Here is a 19,984-nt window from a genome sequence, read left to right on the forward strand (position 1 = left end):
GTGGGGATCTGAGTTTCACTGGGATGGTATACCTACAAGGGGAAGATCTGGTGGGATTTTATTGGGGGTTAATAAAGAAACTTATTATGTGGTGGAAAAACAAAAAGGGGTTTATTTTGTTAGATTCCTCACAGGAAGCAAAATAGACAACTTCACATGGAACTTAGTGGTGGTATATGGTGACGCACAACAAGATGGCAAAGCCAACTTCTTAGTAGAAATTGTGAATATCATTAGAAGCTCCACATATCCTATACTGATCACTGGAGATTTCAATATGACTAGAAAAGAAAGTGAGAAAAATAAGCCAGGGGGATATAATAGATGGATCCCTCTGTTTAATGTTGTAATCGAACAAGGTGGTTTAATGGAGATAAACCCTCTCAGGTAGGAAATTCACTTGGTGTAATAACCATGAAGATCCCACTTATGAATTACTAGATAGAGTCCTTGTTTCTCCATCATGGGAGGAAAAATTCCCACTGGTGTGTGCAACAACTCTACCCAGTGAGTTATCTGACCATACTCCCATTTTGATCAAGTCAGGGGACATGCCCAAGACACAGTCTATTTCCAGATTTGAAAACTGCTGGTTCTTGAGACCTGACCTCAAAGAAATGATTAAAAGGGTGTGGAACAAAACATACTTGGGGGACATGAACATTGATATTTGGCAAAAAAAGATTTGAATGCCTGATGAAAACTTTGAAAGGATGGAACTTAAATATTGAGGGAGAATATAAGAGGAAGAGAGGAGCTTTAGCAGTTCAACTAGATGAAATTGATAAAAATGGGGAGTTGTATGGTTTAGTACATTCAGAGATAGAGGTTAAAAATATGTTACATAATCAATTAAAGACCATTATTAAAGAAGAGGAAATCAAGTGGATCTAGAGAGCAAAAGAAAAAAGAAATACTAGAAGGAGATAATAATACTAGATATTATCACTCCAAAGCAAATGGGAGAAGGAGGAAAACTTCGATTATAAGTTTAAATCAGGATGAGGGTTTGATAGAAGGTCAGGGAAATCTTAAGAGATATATCACTGACTTCCACAAAAAACTCTTTGGTAATCCAGATTTAAATAACATTCATTTTAGTGATATAGGAATGGAAAAACTAAATGAAGAAGACTGTGAGCTTTTAATGAAAGAATTTACCATGGAGGAGCTTAAAACTGATGTGTTTGAAATGGCAGCTAATAAAGTAGCTAGGCCAAATGGATTTAATGCAGAATTCTACCAGAAGAATTGGGAATTGGTGAAGCAAGACCTTTTTGGTCTGCTTAAAGATTTCCAAAAAGGATAATTGGACATTGCAAGATTGAACTATGGGGTAATCACCTAAGTTACAAAGGAGAAAGATGCAGATATGATTCAGAAGTACAAGCCCATATGCCTCTTGAATGTGTCCTTCAAAATTATAAAAAGGGTTATTAATAGTCTCTTTCAAGTAATTTGGAGGATTGTGCTCTTGAAACAAACTGCTTTCATCAAGGGGAGGTATATAATGGAGGGTGTAAATATTTTCCATGAGATTTTGAATGACACACACAAGAGGAAAAAGTCGGGTGTCCTTTTCAAGATTGACTTTGAGAAAGCCTTTGACAAGGTCAAATGGCCTTTTCTCCATCAATCAATGGAAGCAAAAGGGCTTCCATCCAAATGGATAGATTTAATAATGAAAACAGTGACTGGTGGCAAAGTGGGGATCAATGTTAATGGTGATATAGGGGCCTATTTCTCCACACATCAAGGAGTAAGATAGGGAGACCCACTCTCACCCATTCTCTTTGACCTTGTTGTAGATCTTCTTGTTGTTCTTGTTAAAAGAGCACAAGAGGAGGGTTTGTTGACTGGTATAGGTACAAATCTTGTGGAGGGGGTGTGGCTATTCTACAATATGCAGATAGCACCATCCTCCTCCTAGAAGATAACCTTGACTAGGCAAGAAACTTGAAAATAATTCTCTATCTGTTTGAGCAGATGTCAGGACTGAAGATTAATTTCCACAAAAGTGATATATATTGCCTGGGGGAAGCTTCAGATAGGGAGGGAGACTTTGAAAGAATCTTCACCTGTAAATCTGGTTTACTCCCAATGAAATATTTGGGAGTACCAATTACCAAAAAAGGTTGAAGAACTCTGATTGGGATTCTACTGAGGGGAAATGAGAAATAAACTAGGGCCTTGGCAAGGGAAAATGTTGGTGATGGGAGGAAGATTTACCCTGGTCAACTCATCCCTGACCAGTGTGCCTCTATATATGATCTACTTCTATAGGATACCAGTTGGTGTGAAAGAGAAAATGGACAGAGTTTGACACAATTTTTTGTGGGATGAAACTGAGGAGAAAAAGAAATATCACTTGGTAAACTGGCAGAAAGTGTGTATGCCAAAAGCTCAAGGTGGTTTAGGGGTCCTAGATTTGGAGAAAATGAATATTGCCTTATTAGCTAACACTACACCATGGACCAGATGAGAGGGCACCAAATCTGCCGGGAAAGGTCACCTAACCTGGCTATGGAACTGCCGGCAAAGATTTTTTCCTGGCTATTTTACCTGCCCGCAATAATCCAGCCGGCAAAAATCTTTCCCGGCTGTTTTTCTTTTGCCGGCTGTTATGGTGCCCTCAAAGCTTGCCGTTTGCCGACAGTCTATTTTCTTTCCTGGCAGATACATTGGTCTTCCGGCACAGATCTGTGCAGGCTGTTTGGTGCTTTCCTGGCAGTTCTCTGTATTTTAGCATGATCCGCATATATTAGCATGATCCGCAAAGGTTGGTCTGCTGGAACAGATCTCTTCACTAGCAAACATGTCGAATTTCCATGAAATTATGCTAAAAACAATTCAGCATTTTACTCATGCCAAGGTACAACTCAATCTAATACATTATAGACAGATTGTAGCAGACCATAATGCACTTCTTCCATGAGTCAACACTGACAACGATTTATACAGTTCCACAAGTGAACATTGTCAAAAGTTGTCTCCCCCGCGCGATCACAGCTAGCTGCTCTGCCCCCCGCGCGATCCCGCTAGATGTTGCTCCGCGTGCACGGGCGTCCATGGAGCCGTCTCCGGCAGGTAGCATGCGGATATGGAAGCTTTTTAATGAGATGGAATTTGGCAAAAAATCCTTAGGAAAAAATACCTCCAAAAACAAACTCTTTGCCAGGCAGTAACAAAAAAATGGAGACTCACATTTCTGGCAAGGGTTGATGGAGGTCAAGAAATCCTTTTGGCAACATTGCAAAATCCAAGTTGTGGATGGAGCAAAAAAAAGTTTTTGGGAGGACCAATTGATAGGTTCTTCATGTCTGGCTAAGGCCTTCCCAAGATTGTTTTTGGTATCTATGAATAGGAATGTGACAGTCAAAGAAATTTTTGATGTAGGTGTGGAAAGGCTTAGATTTAGGAGAGCAATGGTGGGAGGACTTAGAGAACAATGACTTGATTTTAAAAAACTATTAGAGAGAGTTACCCTGAATAATGAACCTGACAAGTTGATTTGGAAATTGACTAACTCAGGGGAGTTTTCAGTTAAATCTCTGTACCTAGCAATGCAATGTAATAAAGTAGTTCCTTATAAATTCATGTGGAAAGTTAAGATACCCCTTAGAATTAAGACCTTTTTGTGGTTGATGCTAAAGAAAAGCATACTAACAAGAGATGTGATGTTGCAGAGGGGAGGTAAATGTGAGAAAAATGTCTTTTCTGTGGGTGTAATGAAACTATAAGTCATCTTTTCTTCAAATGTCCCCTGGCTAGATACATCTAGAATATGTCAGTTGTACTTTTGGTTTAAAATTCCAATTTGATTCTGCTGATCATTGCATTTCCAATTGGTTGAAAGGTTTTGGGGGAAGAAAAAAAGAAATTCTTGCTGCAGGGATTGCAGCTGTAATCTGGAGCATTTTGAAAACAAGAAATTTGGCATGTTTTGAGAAAAAATGGCCTGATGAACCTTATGTTGTCATTTTGAAAATTTGTTACTATATTAACTGTTGGAGTTTGTTGCAGGTGAAGGAGGACGCTAGGAGCAGGCTGGAATTCCGTGCAAGGGTGCTAGAAAGAGTAGCAATGAAAGTGTTGGGGTCAAGAAGAAGTTGGATCTCCTAGACACCAAGACTGATGATGTAGGAATACAAAAGGAAGGAAAAAGGGAAGGGAAAGTTGCATTCTGATGCAAAAAGTAGGAGTAGTTTGGTCTTGGATAGTGAGGATGTGAGGAATTGGCAGCAATGGTTCCCCCCTCCCTGTCTTAATCTCTATCCGTTTGTATCTGCATTTTCTCCTTCTTTTTCTCTCTTCTACTGTCAAGAACTAGGGTTTCAGTTTAAGACCTGGTCTGTAATCTATCTAAGTACTTTCTTATGTTGTGTTGTGAGGTGTGGATGGTACTCTGTAGCTTCTGGTTTCCTTAATGAAATCGGGGAATGACTCCCTTTTATCTAAAAAAAAGTTGGCTTCCGTTCCACCCTATCGTTTGGTTGGTGATAATAATGTCGTGAATCAAAAATTAGTGAAATTTTGTCGGAACTGTTGTAGCTCTGCCTTGACCGGTGCAAAGTATTGGATGATGAACTGTTTTCACCCAAATCCCCATTGCATAATGCTCAACAAAGCACCAGCGCCGAACGAGGCCTTACGAGACAGCCGACCAGGGAAGATTTGGACCATTTATTTAAGTCAATGTCGCACATGTGGACAACACGTACTTACTCCAATCGCCCAAGAAGACGGGGGCATGCAACTGCGTAGCACGGCATAGCTGAACAGCTGATGCAGCCATGCATCCAGGGGTTCATAACACCCTCCTGCTCTTCCGTATCAAGAGCGGAAGAGCACACTTGTACTCCAGGAGTAGCATGTTTCAGGTACTAAATATAAACCCCGCTCAAGATTACGTCTTATACACACGACTTTCTCCAATTGGGCAGTAATAAGCCCTGCAGGAGTAGCATGTTTTAGTGTTGTTAGTCAGGATTATACGACGCTCGATCAATAGCTAATGAGTGTTAGCTGTACGGTTGGCCTTCCATTCCAGCGGGGACGTAGCTCATATGGTAGAGCGCATGCGAGAGGCACGGGGTTCAATTCCCCACGTCTCCAATTCTTTTTACCATTCGCTTCTCTTCCATGTATTGTAGTGCAGACATGCGGTTTAATTTACTCTTTCATGTATTTTTTTATTAGAAAAAAAGTAAGTCTAAGGCATGCGCTAAATTAATAACGTCCGAAAGGGTAGACAATTACAAGATAATGATGGATTAGCTTACAAGACAACAACGCACACAAGCCTGGAGGGAGCCCGTCGTCGAAGAGACACCATCTCCGACATAGTCCAAAGTGACAGCTACCATGATCCGTCTCCAAAGCCGAAGAGAGCCCATGCTCCCTCGCCCTGGTTCGAAGGGCACTGCACCGGCCGGAGTTGCTCACCCTAGAGCTCAAACGGAGATCAGGGCCATTGAAACCAAAGAGCAGAGACCAAGCATGACCACCAAAACAGCTCCACCACCAGACCTGAGAGCTCATCTGGTCTGACGCAAGCATCTGGTGCCACGAAGAAACAACAGCTCCAACAAGATATAGTACCCTCGCCCTACCTCGATTGCCGAGTCGGACACTGCCCGGGGGTGGTTTGCCATTGGGGCCTTTTTCTTTTGTTCACTCAACCCAAATGTAGAGATGAGTTTGTTATTGAAGGGCCCGTTTGGTACCCTAGGCCAATTTGTCGCCTCACTGCGCCATTGAGAAGAACACCCCTACGCGTTCACGATGGGTCACGGCCAGAAATGGCATGTTGTTTAGTTGTCTGGGCCACCTATTTCTGCACCAGGTAGGGAAGTGAGACCTCATTGTTTGGTTCCTTGCAAGATTTTCCTAGCCTCATCTATATAGCAACATGGTGAACTTACCTCACTCATCACAAGCATTGGCACGTTGCGGACCACGAAGCAAGCGACAACTGTGGCACCGCCGTTCACGTCGGTCACAAGCAGCACCATGTCGCCGATCACGAAGACGAAGACCGCCATGACACCGCCGATCACAAGCATGGGCACGTTGTCGACCAGGAAGATGAAGACCACCATGGCACCGTCGTTCACGCCGGTCACAAGCATCATCACATCGCCGATACGAAGGCGGAGACCACCATGACACCGCCGGTCACAAGCATGAGCACGTCATTGACCACGAAGATGAAGACGACCATGGCACCGTCGTTGCGAAGGTGAGGCCACCAAACGTGCCCGAAGTTGCCCTAGCTTGCTCGTCCTGCCTCGATTGCCGAGTCAGACACGCTGGTAAGGGCATCTCCAGCGGCGCGACGCATTTCGGACGTCTGAAATGTCCGTTTGCGTCGCGCGGCGGACGCGAGACATACCTTTTTTTGTCCGCGCGTCCGTTTGCACCTGGGGGTGGCTCCAGCGGCCCGACGCATTTCCGCGTTTGCATCAATTTATGAAGTTTCCAAACAACAAAATAAGGAAATCAACGAAGTCATAGTTATTACATTTAAATTTTTAAAAGTCTACATGAAAATAAGATAGTATTTCTCTAGGCATGATCTTCATGGCCAACCAATGTCCATTGATGGTCAATCAGATCCATCTGTAGCCGTTTGCACACGTTATCGTCAGTGATTTCTACATTGATATTTAGATACTCGCCAAGATGAAGCCCCATGGAGTGGCGCAACTAGCTCACCTTGAAACTCCCGGTGGTTCTCATTGCGGCCATCAGGACGCTCGTTCTCAACGATCATGTTGTGCATGATCACGCCCTTGTGGAGGCGGGCCTGCCCTTCCACTCTGTTGCGCGGCAGGTTTTTGGAACGTCCCTTCACAGAGCCCCGGTGCTGCGGCCCCGGGTTAGAGGTGAACTCGTGGATCATGGAGGCCGCAGTAGTTGCCAATGTCTGTGTCGACTCATCGGACTCCTCGTCGGAAGAGGAGTCGACGACCTCCGCGCGAAACTTGTCCAACATCTGCCACATGTCCATCTGCGTGGGTACAAACTGCGGATCAATGGCCGCGCACAATAGCGCCGAAAACACGAGTAAGAAACCTACCGACGCAATTGACCGAACAGGTCGTGGGCGGCGCGGAAGGGTGGCGCAACCGGGAGCGTTTCGCCCGAAAACAGCCAGCAGGTACGCGGCGGGGCCAAGCCCGAGTACGATCCTGCTCTCCCGCGCGGCGAGAACGGAGCCGACGACGACTTCTGCGGTGCTGCGGCGGGACGGCAGCGGGTGGGGTTGGGGTGGTGGCGTCGCACTAGGGCAGCAAAGACGTGGGAAAAGAAGTAAATCGAAGCGGTCGATTTCGCTATCCCTGATATGCGGAACCGGGTAAGAAATGGAGATCGCTCTGGACCACCGAGCGTCCGAGGAGAAGCAAACCTGACGCATATTTGGGTCAGGTTTGCGTCTCCACGGATGGCTCGGTCACTTTGCGTCGCCCCGCTGGAGCAGGCCCTAGACGCATTTCCGGTCATGGCGGACGTTTACGTCGCGCCGCTGGAGATGCCCTAAGTAATTTACGTGGTTGTCCAAATTCACGAAAGCCAAGCCGTCATAGTTGCATTCTTGAGTGACCAGTTTGGCCCCGAGCCTTCAGGAAGCCCGAAACTTTCAGATATACTTCAAATGCGTTTTTAAAAACTGAACTTCGTTCTCACGTGCTCAAAATTTTCACGTGCTCAGTTTGGTTTTCAAAATTTTAAAATAGTCGCGGGCTGACAGGAGCCGAGATCTATTTTTCATACATCTTACTACAGACCGAAGCATCAGATTGGAGTATCTGAACTGTGATGCAAGGTGCACACATGGGAAAGATGCTACAGACCAAAGCATCAGAGTAGTGCTTCCATTCCAGGACACCTGCAAGCCTTTACCACTGTTATTTTGTCTGCTTCGTCACCTGAACGAGAAGTACCTGCATTCTTCTTCCTTTTTGCCGGAGAAAAGTACCTGCATTCCCACAAGAGCCACTCCTCCTGCTGAGTGAATCGTTACTCGCAGAAGAGAGCAGATGACATCACCAGCACAATTCCAGATGACGATCTGCCCCTGATAAAAACCAGATGATGATCTCCATCACAATGCCCGAATTGGGAATTCAAAACACATGTTACTGAAAACAAAACAGGAAGAGACAGCACTAAGCACAGTTCAGGACAGTGGTCATGATTCCAAAGAGCAAAACCTAACACAGCCACACATACCTAAACATGTTACAGTACATTCGACTGGAGGGACATCCTCAATATCACAAAATCACATCACAAATACAAAGAGGCAGCTACAAGTTACTATGGGGCTTACCCATCACTCTGCTACTCCTGGTTGCTAACATGACTACAACCTAGCAGCACTAAATAGTCATATCTTGCTCCGAGACCAACCTAATTGGGAGCAATTCTAACCAGGACAATGCTAATTAACAGATACAAATTCTCGGATCATCGTTACAGTGAGGGAGGTTACTGGCTTTCTTCGTCTTCGTCTTCCATCTCATCCTCATCTTCCTTATTGTCAGAGTCGCTGCCACTCCCGGTGCCCGTCGCATCGGCGGAGACATTGTTCTGGTTGTACTGGTAAGAAGGGCGTTGTGAGGCATGAGGATCCTTAAAACGGTACCGGACACGATGATTGCTGCTGGTCGCAACTTCGGTTGCCACAGAGTTTCTCCTGGAAGAACCGTTGCCATCGGCAGCGCCGGCGGCCGCAGCTGGGACTGAATTGCCAACCATAGCAGCCATGGCAAGTGAGATAGGGAGTGTGGCACCGTTGTTGGCCTTGGAGAATTCCGTCTGCATCTTGAGGAAGAACTGCACACGTTGTTCCTCCAGCTCGCGTGCAGCTTCCAGGCGGTCCTGCTCCATCCGGAGCTCATGCCCCCTTTTCGAGGACTCCACACGCTCATACACCTCCCCAAGCCGCCGAATGGCTTGCGCCAGGTCGCGCAGGCCCTGCACCCGGTTGCTGCTGTCCGCTCCATTGGCCGACTCCTCAACGCGGTGCCTCTTGCCGTTCACGGCCTCAGCCACTGGTTCCGGCGGGAAGCCGTCAGAAGACTCTGACGACGCCGCATCCTGCTGCGGCGATGGCATCCTCCGCTTCATGGCTGACGAGGGAAACGCCGTGCGGGTGCGCTGAGGGAAGTTGACACGCAGAGACATGGGTGCAGTGCTCCGGTTGCTGGGGTTGGAGGAGCCGGAATTTCCCGCCGCCCCGCCTGAATTGCCGGCGAGCTTCTGCAATGGGGCGAGGAGGAAGTCGAGGCGGTCGAAGAAGGGCCACGAGGAGTCCGACTTAGCCTTCTCGACCTTGTACTTCTTCTTGAGGGTGTCGATGCGGTTCTTGCACTGCACATCGGACTTGACCGGCTTGGAGTAGCCGTCGCGGGCGGAGACGACCTCGGCGACCTCCTGCCACTGCGGGTGGCGCAGGCTGCCGCGGCCGAGCGCGACGAAGCGCTCGCCCCAGGCGTCGATCAGCGTGGAGGTGGCGCCGTCGCTCCAGGCGTCCTCCCTGCCCCCTCCTCCGCCGCCGCCGCCGCTGGAGGAAGCATGCTTCTGGATGGGGATCGCGAGGGCGAGGTGGCCGGGGGGCACGGCGGCGACGGTGACCGGCTCGGCGATCGGAAGCGGCGACGGGGACCGCGACGGGGAGCGCGAAGCCGAAGGCGAAGGCGACGGGGAAGCGCCGCCGTCGTCATCCATGGTGCGAGATCTGGACGCCGTCGGCGGCGGCGGTGGGCGAGGGTTTGGGGATATTTCCGGGATGTGGGTAGTGTGCTGGGATGCGGAATTATTCGGGGCTGCTTAGCATTTTGTGGCGTGCGGTGGCCGTCGTGTCCGGCGGCGATGGGAGCTGCTTGCTTACCTGCTGCTGCGACGGAGCGGGGACGACTGTTGGGCTGTTTCTTTTGTTCAGGGATGGGCCTCTGGGCTGGCCCGCTTCTGAAAAGCACTCGTGATAATCAGTAGACCATCCGTAATCTGTAAAAAAAAAGGAGACCACCGCCGCCCGCCCGGCCTCGCCTAGTTCTGTTCCATCGCACCGGAGATGGCCGGGGCAACCTCGTCGGTGGTTCCCGCTCTCGTCATATGCTGGCTATCGCTCGTCCTTTTGCTGCACAGGTTAGACTCTAGATCTCCAACCTATGGGGGATTCGTATACTGAATTACATTCTGAAGAGAGGGTGGCTTGTTAGCCTTTCTCTGTCATAAACATATCTCAGATTTCATGGACTAGCATGCTCGCCGCGACAGATCCGAGCAAGATTTCGGTCCTAATCATCACCTTCATACCTAGGTCGCCGCGCCGCTTGCTTACTTGGGATAATTTTGGTGGGGGTAATGATTCTAAATGTTCTTGGGGCTAGCCATAGTAATTCTTCAAGTTGAAGCAGGGTTCATACTTCACTGGAATCGAATTGAATCCAGTCTCTGTTTAGGAATGATTTTCTGGCGCATATAGTCGCTAGAGGAAGTGCAATGTGTACTCTTGTGTAATCTGAATCACGTCCTCATGAATGTGTGGCGAACTGACAAGTGGTGTGGGGGACTTTGTATCTGGTTAATACAGGTGCCGGATCTGTGGGGCTGTGGATAGGGAGAGGACGCTGGCCATGATCAAGCCGGATGGTTTGTCTGGTAACTACACCGACAAAATCAAGGAGGCCATCTTGGAGTCTGGATTTGACATCGTCCAAGAGGCAGTCGTCCTGCTGGATGCAGAGAGGGCATCCCTCTTCTACGCTGAGCATGCCGAGAGAAGCTTCTTCGACAGCCTAGTGAAGTATATGACGAGGTATGTTGTTCAAACGGATTTGTGTATTTTGTTCCTCTCCTGTGAAAATGAAGGACAGTGTGAATCATATGACATGTTTTCTTTGTGAATAAAATGTATCAAGATGCGTAACTTAAGGTGTGATGGCGGTTACCGTAGGAATTTTTGATGTATTTTTCCATCTCATAGCATGGTAGTTAGGAAAATGCCACTCAGAATGTTGGAAATAGTTTTTTTATTGTGCAACTTCTCTTTTAAGGTGTGCTCCATCAGTACCCGGCACTGAGCTGAATTTGTTTCTTTAGTTGCTTTGTATGAGAAAACCAAGCAGTATCTGAAAACATGCCCACTTCATCCCGATGGTTCTATCTGGACGAACATTTCGTTGCATAATTCGGTAAGCATGCTCACATTGCATCATAATAAAATCAGACAGTAGTTCACATCACATCTTGCTCCACTGAAGTCTGAGCATTTTGGTTTCTTGTTTCATTTGACTCTCTGGCCTAACACCGCTTAACAATGCAAGCAGCCCATGACATGATTGTTTATGTTTGTTCTGATATTCAGTGGTCCAGTTCATGCAATGGTTCTGGAAAGGCATGATGCGGTCTCACACTGGCGAGCTTTGATAGGGCCAACTGATGCAAGAAAGGCTAAAGCTTCTCATCCTAACAGGTTAAGAACTACCGTCTTCCTTTATTTGTTGATAGCACATTGTGTGAGATCAATGGTAACTCCAGTGCAATATTATTAGTAACTAATAGTAGCAATGTTCCATGGAGACCATACTGTACTTTTTTCATCACCCAAGTGTCTGTGATACATGTCTCGTAGCACTGAGATTAACCTACTGGCAAACCTTAATGTGTTCACTCTTCTTTCTATGCTGGTGCCTTTTATGTTACTCACGAACACCACACTTCTCATTACAGCATTAGAGCAATGTGTGGATTGGACTCTGAAAAAAACTGCGTGCATGGCTCAGATTCACTGCATTCTGCAGCCAGAGAAATTTCATTTTTCTTCAGAGATGCTAAATCTGGTTAGAGTGTTCGCTTTTCTATCATAAGTTATGCAGATAACGCCTTGAATTTTCTGACCTTTATTACTATAATAATGCAGAAACCGTGGAACATGACGAGCTGTAAATAATAGACATGTGTCCTCCAGAGGCAGGTAATTCTGAAAGTTTGATCGGCCCATCCAACTGTTAGTCGATGAAAACTTCTATGCATCAAGATGAGGCTAGTCCACATCAAACTTCTCCACCTGGTAGCTTTATGTCTACAGACTGATTGCTTAAAGCTGCGATATTGAAATCACCATGAAGAATCTTTTTTGAGCATCCCCATCCATCTGATTGAAGTGTCCCCATGATAAATGTAATCGGCTGTACTAGTAGATACAAAGGCTATGAATTTAGTATTAATACTGAGCGGCTTGATCATGCCAGTGTTGTTTATCAATAACTGTCACTTGTTAGTTCTCAGAATGCAAGTCTGGCTTTTACTGGTCTGGACTAGCAGCGACAAACTTGCATCTTTACCTTGTTGATCTTGCTGTCTTCATCCCGATGTTCTGGTATTGATTTGTTGGTCCCGACATTTGGTCGTAATAAAGGCCAAAAAAAGGCTGGTCATGGAGATGTCGATGCAAGTGCGCTCATCCTTCTTTCCCTTTGTTTGGGGAAAATGCAAGGTGAACTGGAAACTGCATGTCCACCAAAAGCTTTGATTCACTTGACCGGTCATCCTTTTTCACTTCCTACAAGCATGCAAAAATCTTTGTATTGTGGCATACACAAAAATGACAAAATCTGATAAAATTTGGAGATTTAAAAGTGTGTACTCAGATATACACTTTTGTCATTTTTTTGTACCCCGGAATACAAAGTATTTAAAATTTATATTCTGTACGTTAGCGGGATACATCTGGATTTTTTTCAAAATTTATTGAAAACTTGTAAATATGATATATTTTGTAAAAAAGCAGGATCACTGGAGCCTGGGAGCCAAAAAAACTCAACTCTACATCTAACATCTTGCAATGGACTTGAAAATAACCAACAACTTTAGATTAGCCTTCCACCAAAAAGAGCCAACTAATTGGCCATCACAAACCTTTTCATTTGAATAATAGGTGTTTCAGACAAGATTCACCCAAGTTGAGTTCACTTCATTGAAGAATTTATGTAGGTTCTTTAGCAACAGACCTTTGCTCCGAATATTGATGTTAAGATCTTCTATCTTTCACGTCAAGCATTCTTCAAAGACAGTGCCTCATATATTTGATAACTTGTTCCATAATGTCACCAGAATTTCAAGACAACACATAAAAAAAAGGAAGGATGATAGCACCTAAACAGTTCCAACTTGCCAATATTAGTCAAGAAATCTGTAAGTTTACAGAATCTCCTTTCTACCATCTTAACTTTCCCCAGGATCCGTGCTACCACCCACGCTTCCGCATCATGGTCGCCTCATCTCTTGCGCCTCATACCTCAGGGGTACCATCATGGTGAAGCATGACCGGTCGTCGATGCTAGTAGAGGAGCACAACCAACCGTCGATTCTTGTGGCGAAGAAAGAGAGACCAGAGGTGGAAGCTTGCTAGCGGGATGCTTAGTGCAGGTTTGGCCAATGGAGGTAAAAGGGACTCTGATAGTGGAGAGAGTGCGTCTAGCCAAAGGCGAATTGTTGCCGGGTATGGCCACCATTACTTGATCTGGATAGTTTCGGAGGACCAAGAGATGGGAGGCATGTGTTGTTGTAAAACCCCAGCCCCCAGCCACTCATAGGCCGAGGTGGTTACCTGTGAGTGTGACAGCTCTCTATGCTCTATACCGCCCACACAAACCAACATAATTCTTTCAAGCGCACTTTGCGCTCACTCGTGCACCTCTGCTGGTATCGACGGTCACACATTCAAATTGCTCAAGTGTCAAGCGTCCTTAGGTGATAAGGTTGCAGACTAGTAGATGCACCTTGTTAGTAGTAGCAGTCTATCAATTCCTTTAAGCATTGGATTAGGATACCACAACTATCCACAAGGAAAGATGAAAGGTGGGCACTAGGGGCAAGATTGGAGGTGTGAGGGTGCATAGACAAAGGAAGATAATGAAAGTAAAGTATTGTTTAGTTGATATGTGACCCACCAAGAGAGACTAAGCATTATAGCATAATAGTTTTGTCTAAGTCTAGTTATTATTTCTTAGAATGCTCATGTTGCTCATGCTCTTATGTGCTACTACGTTTTTCGTTTCCAAATCCAAATGTCGGAACATCACACAAGAATTTAAATGGTTAAGGATAAGAGAACACGTGTATAAGTTTCTATAAATTTCGATATGTGAACTTGAAAGTAAACAAAAAGTTTAATCTAGTTGCATTGCATTTTATAATGAAAATAGAATAGAATAAAGGAGAACCTTATCACGAACATGCTTAGTGAACGATGGCGGTTGAGGGTACTGCCGTTCAGAGATGCTTATCAGAGCAGGAAAGTTTGCCAAGTTATACGGACGCGAATTTTTGGCTCCTGGGTGCGCCAGCACTGATTTCAGCAATAAAATTTTAAAAAAATGCTAAAATTGATTTTAAAATATGACATAAATCATGTGTGTGTAGTATGTATGTAAGCATGTGCATGTCAAGTCTCAACTTAAAATATAAAAGTATGTAGCCTACAGAAAAATAACAAACCATTACAGTACGTATATTATTCACAGTATAACAACGTTTTATTTTCACTTTTTTGTGTGGATCACATACGGCCGTATTTTCTTCTAAAAAATTTCACAGGTAAGTGTCAGAATAAGATTTACGTGAGGGAATTATTTCAACTTTTTTGAAATATTTAAATAATGTATTTTGAATTTTTTGAAATGAGGTGCGCTGGTACCCAGGTTCACCACCATATTTTCGAAGTTATACTGCTTAGTTTGCTTAGTTTGGATAAGGGAAAAAAGCACCCCGATCATGTATTCCCAAAAGTTTGCATGTTAGTGCATTCACTTAGAAGTCGTTTGGAAGTCAGGCTTTCATTTCGTTTGTAGCATTTTAAAATGAATACATGTATTCATTTCATTTAATTGTAGTTTCAGAAATGGACACTTGTTTGGTTGGGAATTGCAAATGACATGACAACATAATTCAATATTGAATTTGTAAATGGCTTCCATGAAAAAACGCAAATGACAGGTCTCAGCTCGGAATCGTGTTTACCCATAGCATCATTTTGCTGGATTTTCTAAATGAAATGACGGCCCAATTCTGTAGCAACCAAACATCCCACCTATGGAATTCCAAAATGAATTCTAGAATTCCAGGCCCAAATGATGCATACTAATTTTCTTTGAATTTCCAATACATTTCCCCAAAAGTTTGCATGTATATCCAGCACTAGCAGGCTAGCAGCAGGTCGTTCTGAATTGGATTCGGACACTGCCTCAATTTGGTTTGAAATTAGGAGTAGAAAATTTGGAAGATCCAACTCTGACTGGCGGACGCAACACGCCCTGAACGGCTGAAAAGGAAGGGGGAGGAGGAAAGAAGAGCCAAAGCCACCTAGCCACGCGAGGAAGAGGAACCAACCCTAGAAAAAAATCCCCCCACCGATCCCCGGGGTTTATCAAGTCCCAGACCCCGGTCCCAAGGATTGCGGCCATCTGATACGATCTGCTCTAGGTGAACCTCCACGCAATGTCTTGGGCCGGCCCGGACGAGCTCCTCCTCTCGACCTCCCTTGCCGGCTTCTTGGACAGTGAGATCCTTCCCTTGCAGCTTCTTCTTTGATTCTCTTCCCGTTTCTCTGCTGCTGGTTCTAGGCTGCGTTGCGGGAGTACGTTTAGCAAGATTTAGCCTTTTGGGGGATTTTTGTTCCAGTTGGTGTAGTTGAAGGAGCCGGTGGGCGTAGATTTGGGCTGCTGGGCGTACATGTAGAAAGCTATAAGATCTGATTGGAATTGGGATGTCTAGGATTCAGTGCCATGATTTGTGCAAGCATTTGATTCTGTTGTCTTGCTCGAAGCGAAATTTAGGTGTTGCCTACTTGTTGAAGGTTGAAGCATCCAGCTTGATAGTGGACTGGTGGTGTATCTGTAGTTGTACCTTAAATTGGCCATAGGCGTTAAAACATGAAAACTATCAAGCTGGATGCTTCATTGTTGCCACGCCGAGTACTTTTTTGTTTTTTGCGAATTGAGTACGTCTTGTTTTTTGTGTTTGCTATTCTGCTACCAACTTATGCATATTCCTTCTTACAGAGAAACTCATAGTCCTATTACGAGACGGAAGGAAGCTGCTTGGCACCCTGTGTTCATTTGATCAGTTTGGTATGCCACAATGAGATCCATGTTCCTAGTGATTCTGAGCCTTAAAATGTCGGCCACCAAGATTGTTTTTACTTAAATTGTTACATCCACAGCAAATGTTGTTCTCCAAGGTGCTTGTGAACGAGTGATTGTTGGAGAACTATATTGTGATGTTCCTCTTGGTCTTTATGTCATCCGGGGAGAGAACGTTGTTTTAATCGGTGAATTGGTAATGATCACTTTTTGCACAATAGATGACCCTGCATAGAGTTCATATATCTAATATTCATGTATTCGATATTGAATTGAGCAGGATAGTGAGAAGGATGAACTCCCTGCTCACATGACTTGTGTTCCGGAGGCGGAAATAAGAAAGGCAAGTTATACTCTATTGATAAAACTCTTGTCTGAAAGATATTCAAGATACAATATTCTCCTAGTATTGTTTTAGATTAAGTTTTTTTTGGGCCCCTTGCTGTTGTTCGCAGGTACTCTGCTCTTTTTTTCCTCTAATGTTCTCACCTCAGTTTTCCTTTTTGAGATCTTAACTAGTCTTGCTGACAATCTTTTACCTTAGAAATACTCAGTTTTTTTACAAGAATCCTCCAGAAAAACTGTCATCTTAAAATGCTCTTCTAGTCCCAAAGAATCTTGTGTATCATCGTTGGTAAAAAAGAGAGTTGCATTGCATATAATTTTAGGTAGTTAATTAATAGTCTGAGGCAAATGAAAATACAAAATATTTGATGTGTTAATTGGACTGTCTTTATCGCCTCTCTTTGCATTGCATGAGGCCATCAATCATATATGATTTTGCATCAATGGCGGCATAAACCATATGATAGGTTTTCTACCTCGTCATCCTGCCAGTAGTTCAGGTTGGCATCATAGAAGATCCTTGATGCCAGCTCTTAGAAAAAGGTCTAATCAATATTCTGAAATGTGCCTAACCTGTAAGCTGTAACCTAGAGAAATTATACCATCCGTAATGGGCTTTAGATTCACCCTTCAACTTGTGCCTTTTATCTGGTCTGAGTAATTTTACGTACTTGTTTGGTAAGACCATTGGTCCTTCTCAAGTACCCATGACTTCATTGTTTAGTACTACCTCCGTTTCGATGACTAAGGGGCACACGTATTCCAATACGAACTCTGACCGAAAGAAATGAGCAACAAAATCTTGATTTAAGTGTACGTAATGAGTATTGTTGGATTCGTATTGAATTTTTTTCTAATGATGCTAATTTTATACCAACAAAACTTTCAAATGATGCTAATTTTATACCGAAAATCTTTTTATATTTAGATTAATTCTTGGCCAAAGAAAAATACGGAAAAAGAGGGCACCTTATTCATTGGAATAGAGGGGGTATATGATCATCAGTACTAACCTAGAATATCTGTATTCCATAGTTCCAGTTCCATTATCAACCAAGTACATTTTTTAGTTTCTTTATTTCTGCAAGTGTATTTGCTACTGTTCCTTATATTTTTTTGTATGCTTAAGCAGAACGGTGTCTCTTTCTGATATAACCGTTTCCTATTTTTGCTAATATTATCTTTGCCTCCACTCAGGCTGAAAAGGCGGAAAGAGAAGCAAGAGACCTCAAGGGCTCAATGAGGAAACGTATGGAGTTCCTGGACTTTGATTAGAAGCATCCCATTGAAAGGTAGATCGAAGCTGTGATGTTTTTAACTGGCGGCTTCTGCTACATGGAAACATAAACCTTATCTGACCCTGTAGTTTTCGGCCTCGGATCCAAAGCTTTTACCTGTCAAATCCTCCTTAGTAACTTGATGGTTCTGTACAACTCCGTAGCCATGGGAAGTTTCTATTGCAGTTCGTAGTTTGCAGTTGTAAAATGGTAAATTGTTTCACATCTATAACTTAGAGACTGATGCTTTCCATTTCCATGACTGTTCAATGTTAACGACCCATGTACATCTCAATTTACGAAGTGCATGTTCTCTACAAGGGTGTGAACCAAAGGAAACTGTGTTTGTGGTTCTAGACTGCTGCCTTCTTCAGTGCTGTCATGATGCTTGGGTTTGGACTTGATGGTCTTCGCTTGGCAAGTGTTCCGCCAAACTGTTGATATTCAGGATAGGAAATTGTGAACTCATTTTAGCAAGCCACTTCTTAATTTTGGCAGTTTTTGTAACTTCTGTCAAAAAGTCGTTCAAGACTTTTTTTTAAAAATGAAAATATCTGTAGTTGAAACTGTATCTAGTGAGTAAAATCGGAAATTTGTAGATCATTTAGTTGTTTTTAAAGTTTTTGTAGTTCTTATAACTTTTGGCCTAAACCTAATCTTACGGAAGGTTTCAAGAAAAAATCTGATGACAACAGCTCAAAGTTCACCGGCAGAACGAAATGCTACAATTTTTTCTGCTTTTCTTAATATCTGGCTTTGAAAATGAAAACTGAAAGTTGCAAGGACTGCGAAAATTGAGAATTGCTTGGCAAAATAAGTTCTGAAAAATTCAGTTACTCTGTACATGTAGTTTGAATTAATATTTTTATCCTGTTCAAAAAAAGAATTAATATTTTTATCTTTTCCTAAAATTCTATATTATATGTATGAATTTTGGTTGAAAGTTTGGAAAATGTAAAATCTTTCAAAGGCCAGAGAGCAATACAGTCTCCTCAGCCACGTGGCACCTGACCGGTGGGACCGGGCTGTCTAACACGCTGCTAATTTGACCAAATTTCAGCATTTGGAATAACTATCCCAAAAAAATTGATGTTTATTAAAAAAAACCGCAAAACCAAATTGACAGTTGAGTTGCAGGTCCAAAAGGGAAACAGTAAATTTGCAGTGAGTGCGCACGAGTGTGGAAACTGCACCAAGAAGACCAGAAGCGGTTCGTAAGGCATCTCCCGCGGGGGCGCGACGCAAACACGAACGCTGAGTAACTGTTTACCTCTGCCGAGCCGAAAAATCGACCCAAAACTGGCGCATATTTGCGCCAGTAATGCATTACGCTGCGCGAACGTGCAAAGTGTCCGCTCGTGTTTCCATCGGGCCCGCCTGGTAGCGAGCCTGTATCGAGGGCATCGCTTCCGCGGCCATCGCTTTGCGCAGCCTTCGCCATCAATGTCGCGGCAGCCTCTTCTGCGCGCGCACTGGCGGGCGGCGGCTGGCTTCTGCGCCGCCTTTAATGGCATAGTTTCTCGCGCGCGGCCGGCCTTAAAAGTCCACCGGCACCGTTCCTCCATCGCCCACACCTCCACTCGCAACACCACCGCCGCAGCACCATGGGGAAGAAGAAGAAGAACGACTTCGAGGCGTCCGACAGCGGCACCAAGAAGGAGGAGTGACCGGGCAGGGTGGCGTTGCCCGTCAGCGTGGGGAGGCTGATGCACGCGCACTGGACGCCGTGCGACGCCTGGAGGGACGTGCACATGCCTGGTGGCAGGCGGCTCAGCTACCGCCGGGTGCCCGTCCCTCCGGTGCCTGCGCGCGAGCCAAATAGGAGCGCCGAGATCCGGCGAAGGAGGCGGTACCTGCCGCCAAACCTCCGCGCCGATCCGGCGTACGCCATCGACTCTGATAGCTGGCGCACGTATCTCGCGTCCAAGAGGGATCGGAGGAGGGAGGTCAACATGAACTTTCCCTTCGACCGTCCACCGCCGCCTCGTCCTCGAAGACAGCAGGCGCTGACGCGTGCGCACCAGGCGCCGATGCCTGCGCTGTACGACGATGACTTTGACAAATACGGCGATGACGACTACATCGAGGCACTAGCGTACCACAACGAGGAGGTCAAGGACGACAGCGACAACTGCGTCGCGGTCGTCTTCCAGGATTGGCAGCTGGCCATGGCGGAGGGCCGCAAGTTTGAGTTCCCGGACAACATGA

General features: G+C 45.0%; 3 protein-coding genes across 3 annotated transcripts; 2 read left to right on the forward strand and 1 right to left on the reverse strand.

Moving 5' to 3' along the window:
* Nucleotides 1–8,232: 8,232 nt before the first annotated feature.
* Nucleotides 8,233–9,871, reverse strand: LOC127334433 (uncharacterized). Its single transcript, XM_051360879.2, has one exon. The coding sequence runs from the start codon at nucleotides 9,733–9,735 to the stop codon at nucleotides 8,494–8,496; it is 1,242 nt and encodes a 413-aa protein (XP_051216839.1). The 5' UTR covers nucleotides 9,736–9,871; the 3' UTR covers nucleotides 8,233–8,493.
* Nucleotides 9,872–10,001: 130 nt separating this feature from the next.
* On the forward strand, nucleotides 10,002–12,325 carry LOC127334434 (probable nucleoside diphosphate kinase 5). Its single transcript, XM_051360880.2, has 5 exons — nucleotides 10,002–10,155; nucleotides 10,604–10,828; nucleotides 11,378–11,485; nucleotides 11,743–11,852; nucleotides 11,933–12,325. The coding sequence occupies exons 1-5, from the start codon at nucleotides 10,082–10,084 to the stop codon at nucleotides 11,956–11,958; spliced, it is 543 nt and encodes a 180-aa protein (XP_051216840.1). The 5' UTR covers nucleotides 10,002–10,081; the 3' UTR covers nucleotides 11,959–12,325.
* A 2,990-nt stretch (nucleotides 12,326–15,315) lies between these two features.
* LOC127334432 (sm-like protein LSM1B) lies at nucleotides 15,316–18,096 on the forward strand. The gene is made up of 5 exons (XM_051360877.2): nucleotides 15,316–15,571; nucleotides 16,074–16,142; nucleotides 16,235–16,350; nucleotides 16,435–16,497; nucleotides 17,697–18,096. Exons 1-5 carry the CDS (start codon nucleotides 15,511–15,513, stop codon nucleotides 17,772–17,774), a joined length of 387 nt encoding a protein of 128 aa, XP_051216837.1. The 5' UTR covers nucleotides 15,316–15,510; the 3' UTR covers nucleotides 17,775–18,096.
* The last annotated feature ends 1,888 nt before the right edge of the window (nucleotides 18,097–19,984 follow it).

The sequence above is a fragment of the Lolium perenne genome, chromosome 6 (assembly GCF_019359855.2).
Source record: "Lolium perenne isolate Kyuss_39 chromosome 6, Kyuss_2.0, whole genome shotgun sequence".
In the NCBI taxonomy this organism is placed as follows: domain Eukaryota; kingdom Viridiplantae; phylum Streptophyta; class Magnoliopsida; order Poales; family Poaceae; genus Lolium; species Lolium perenne.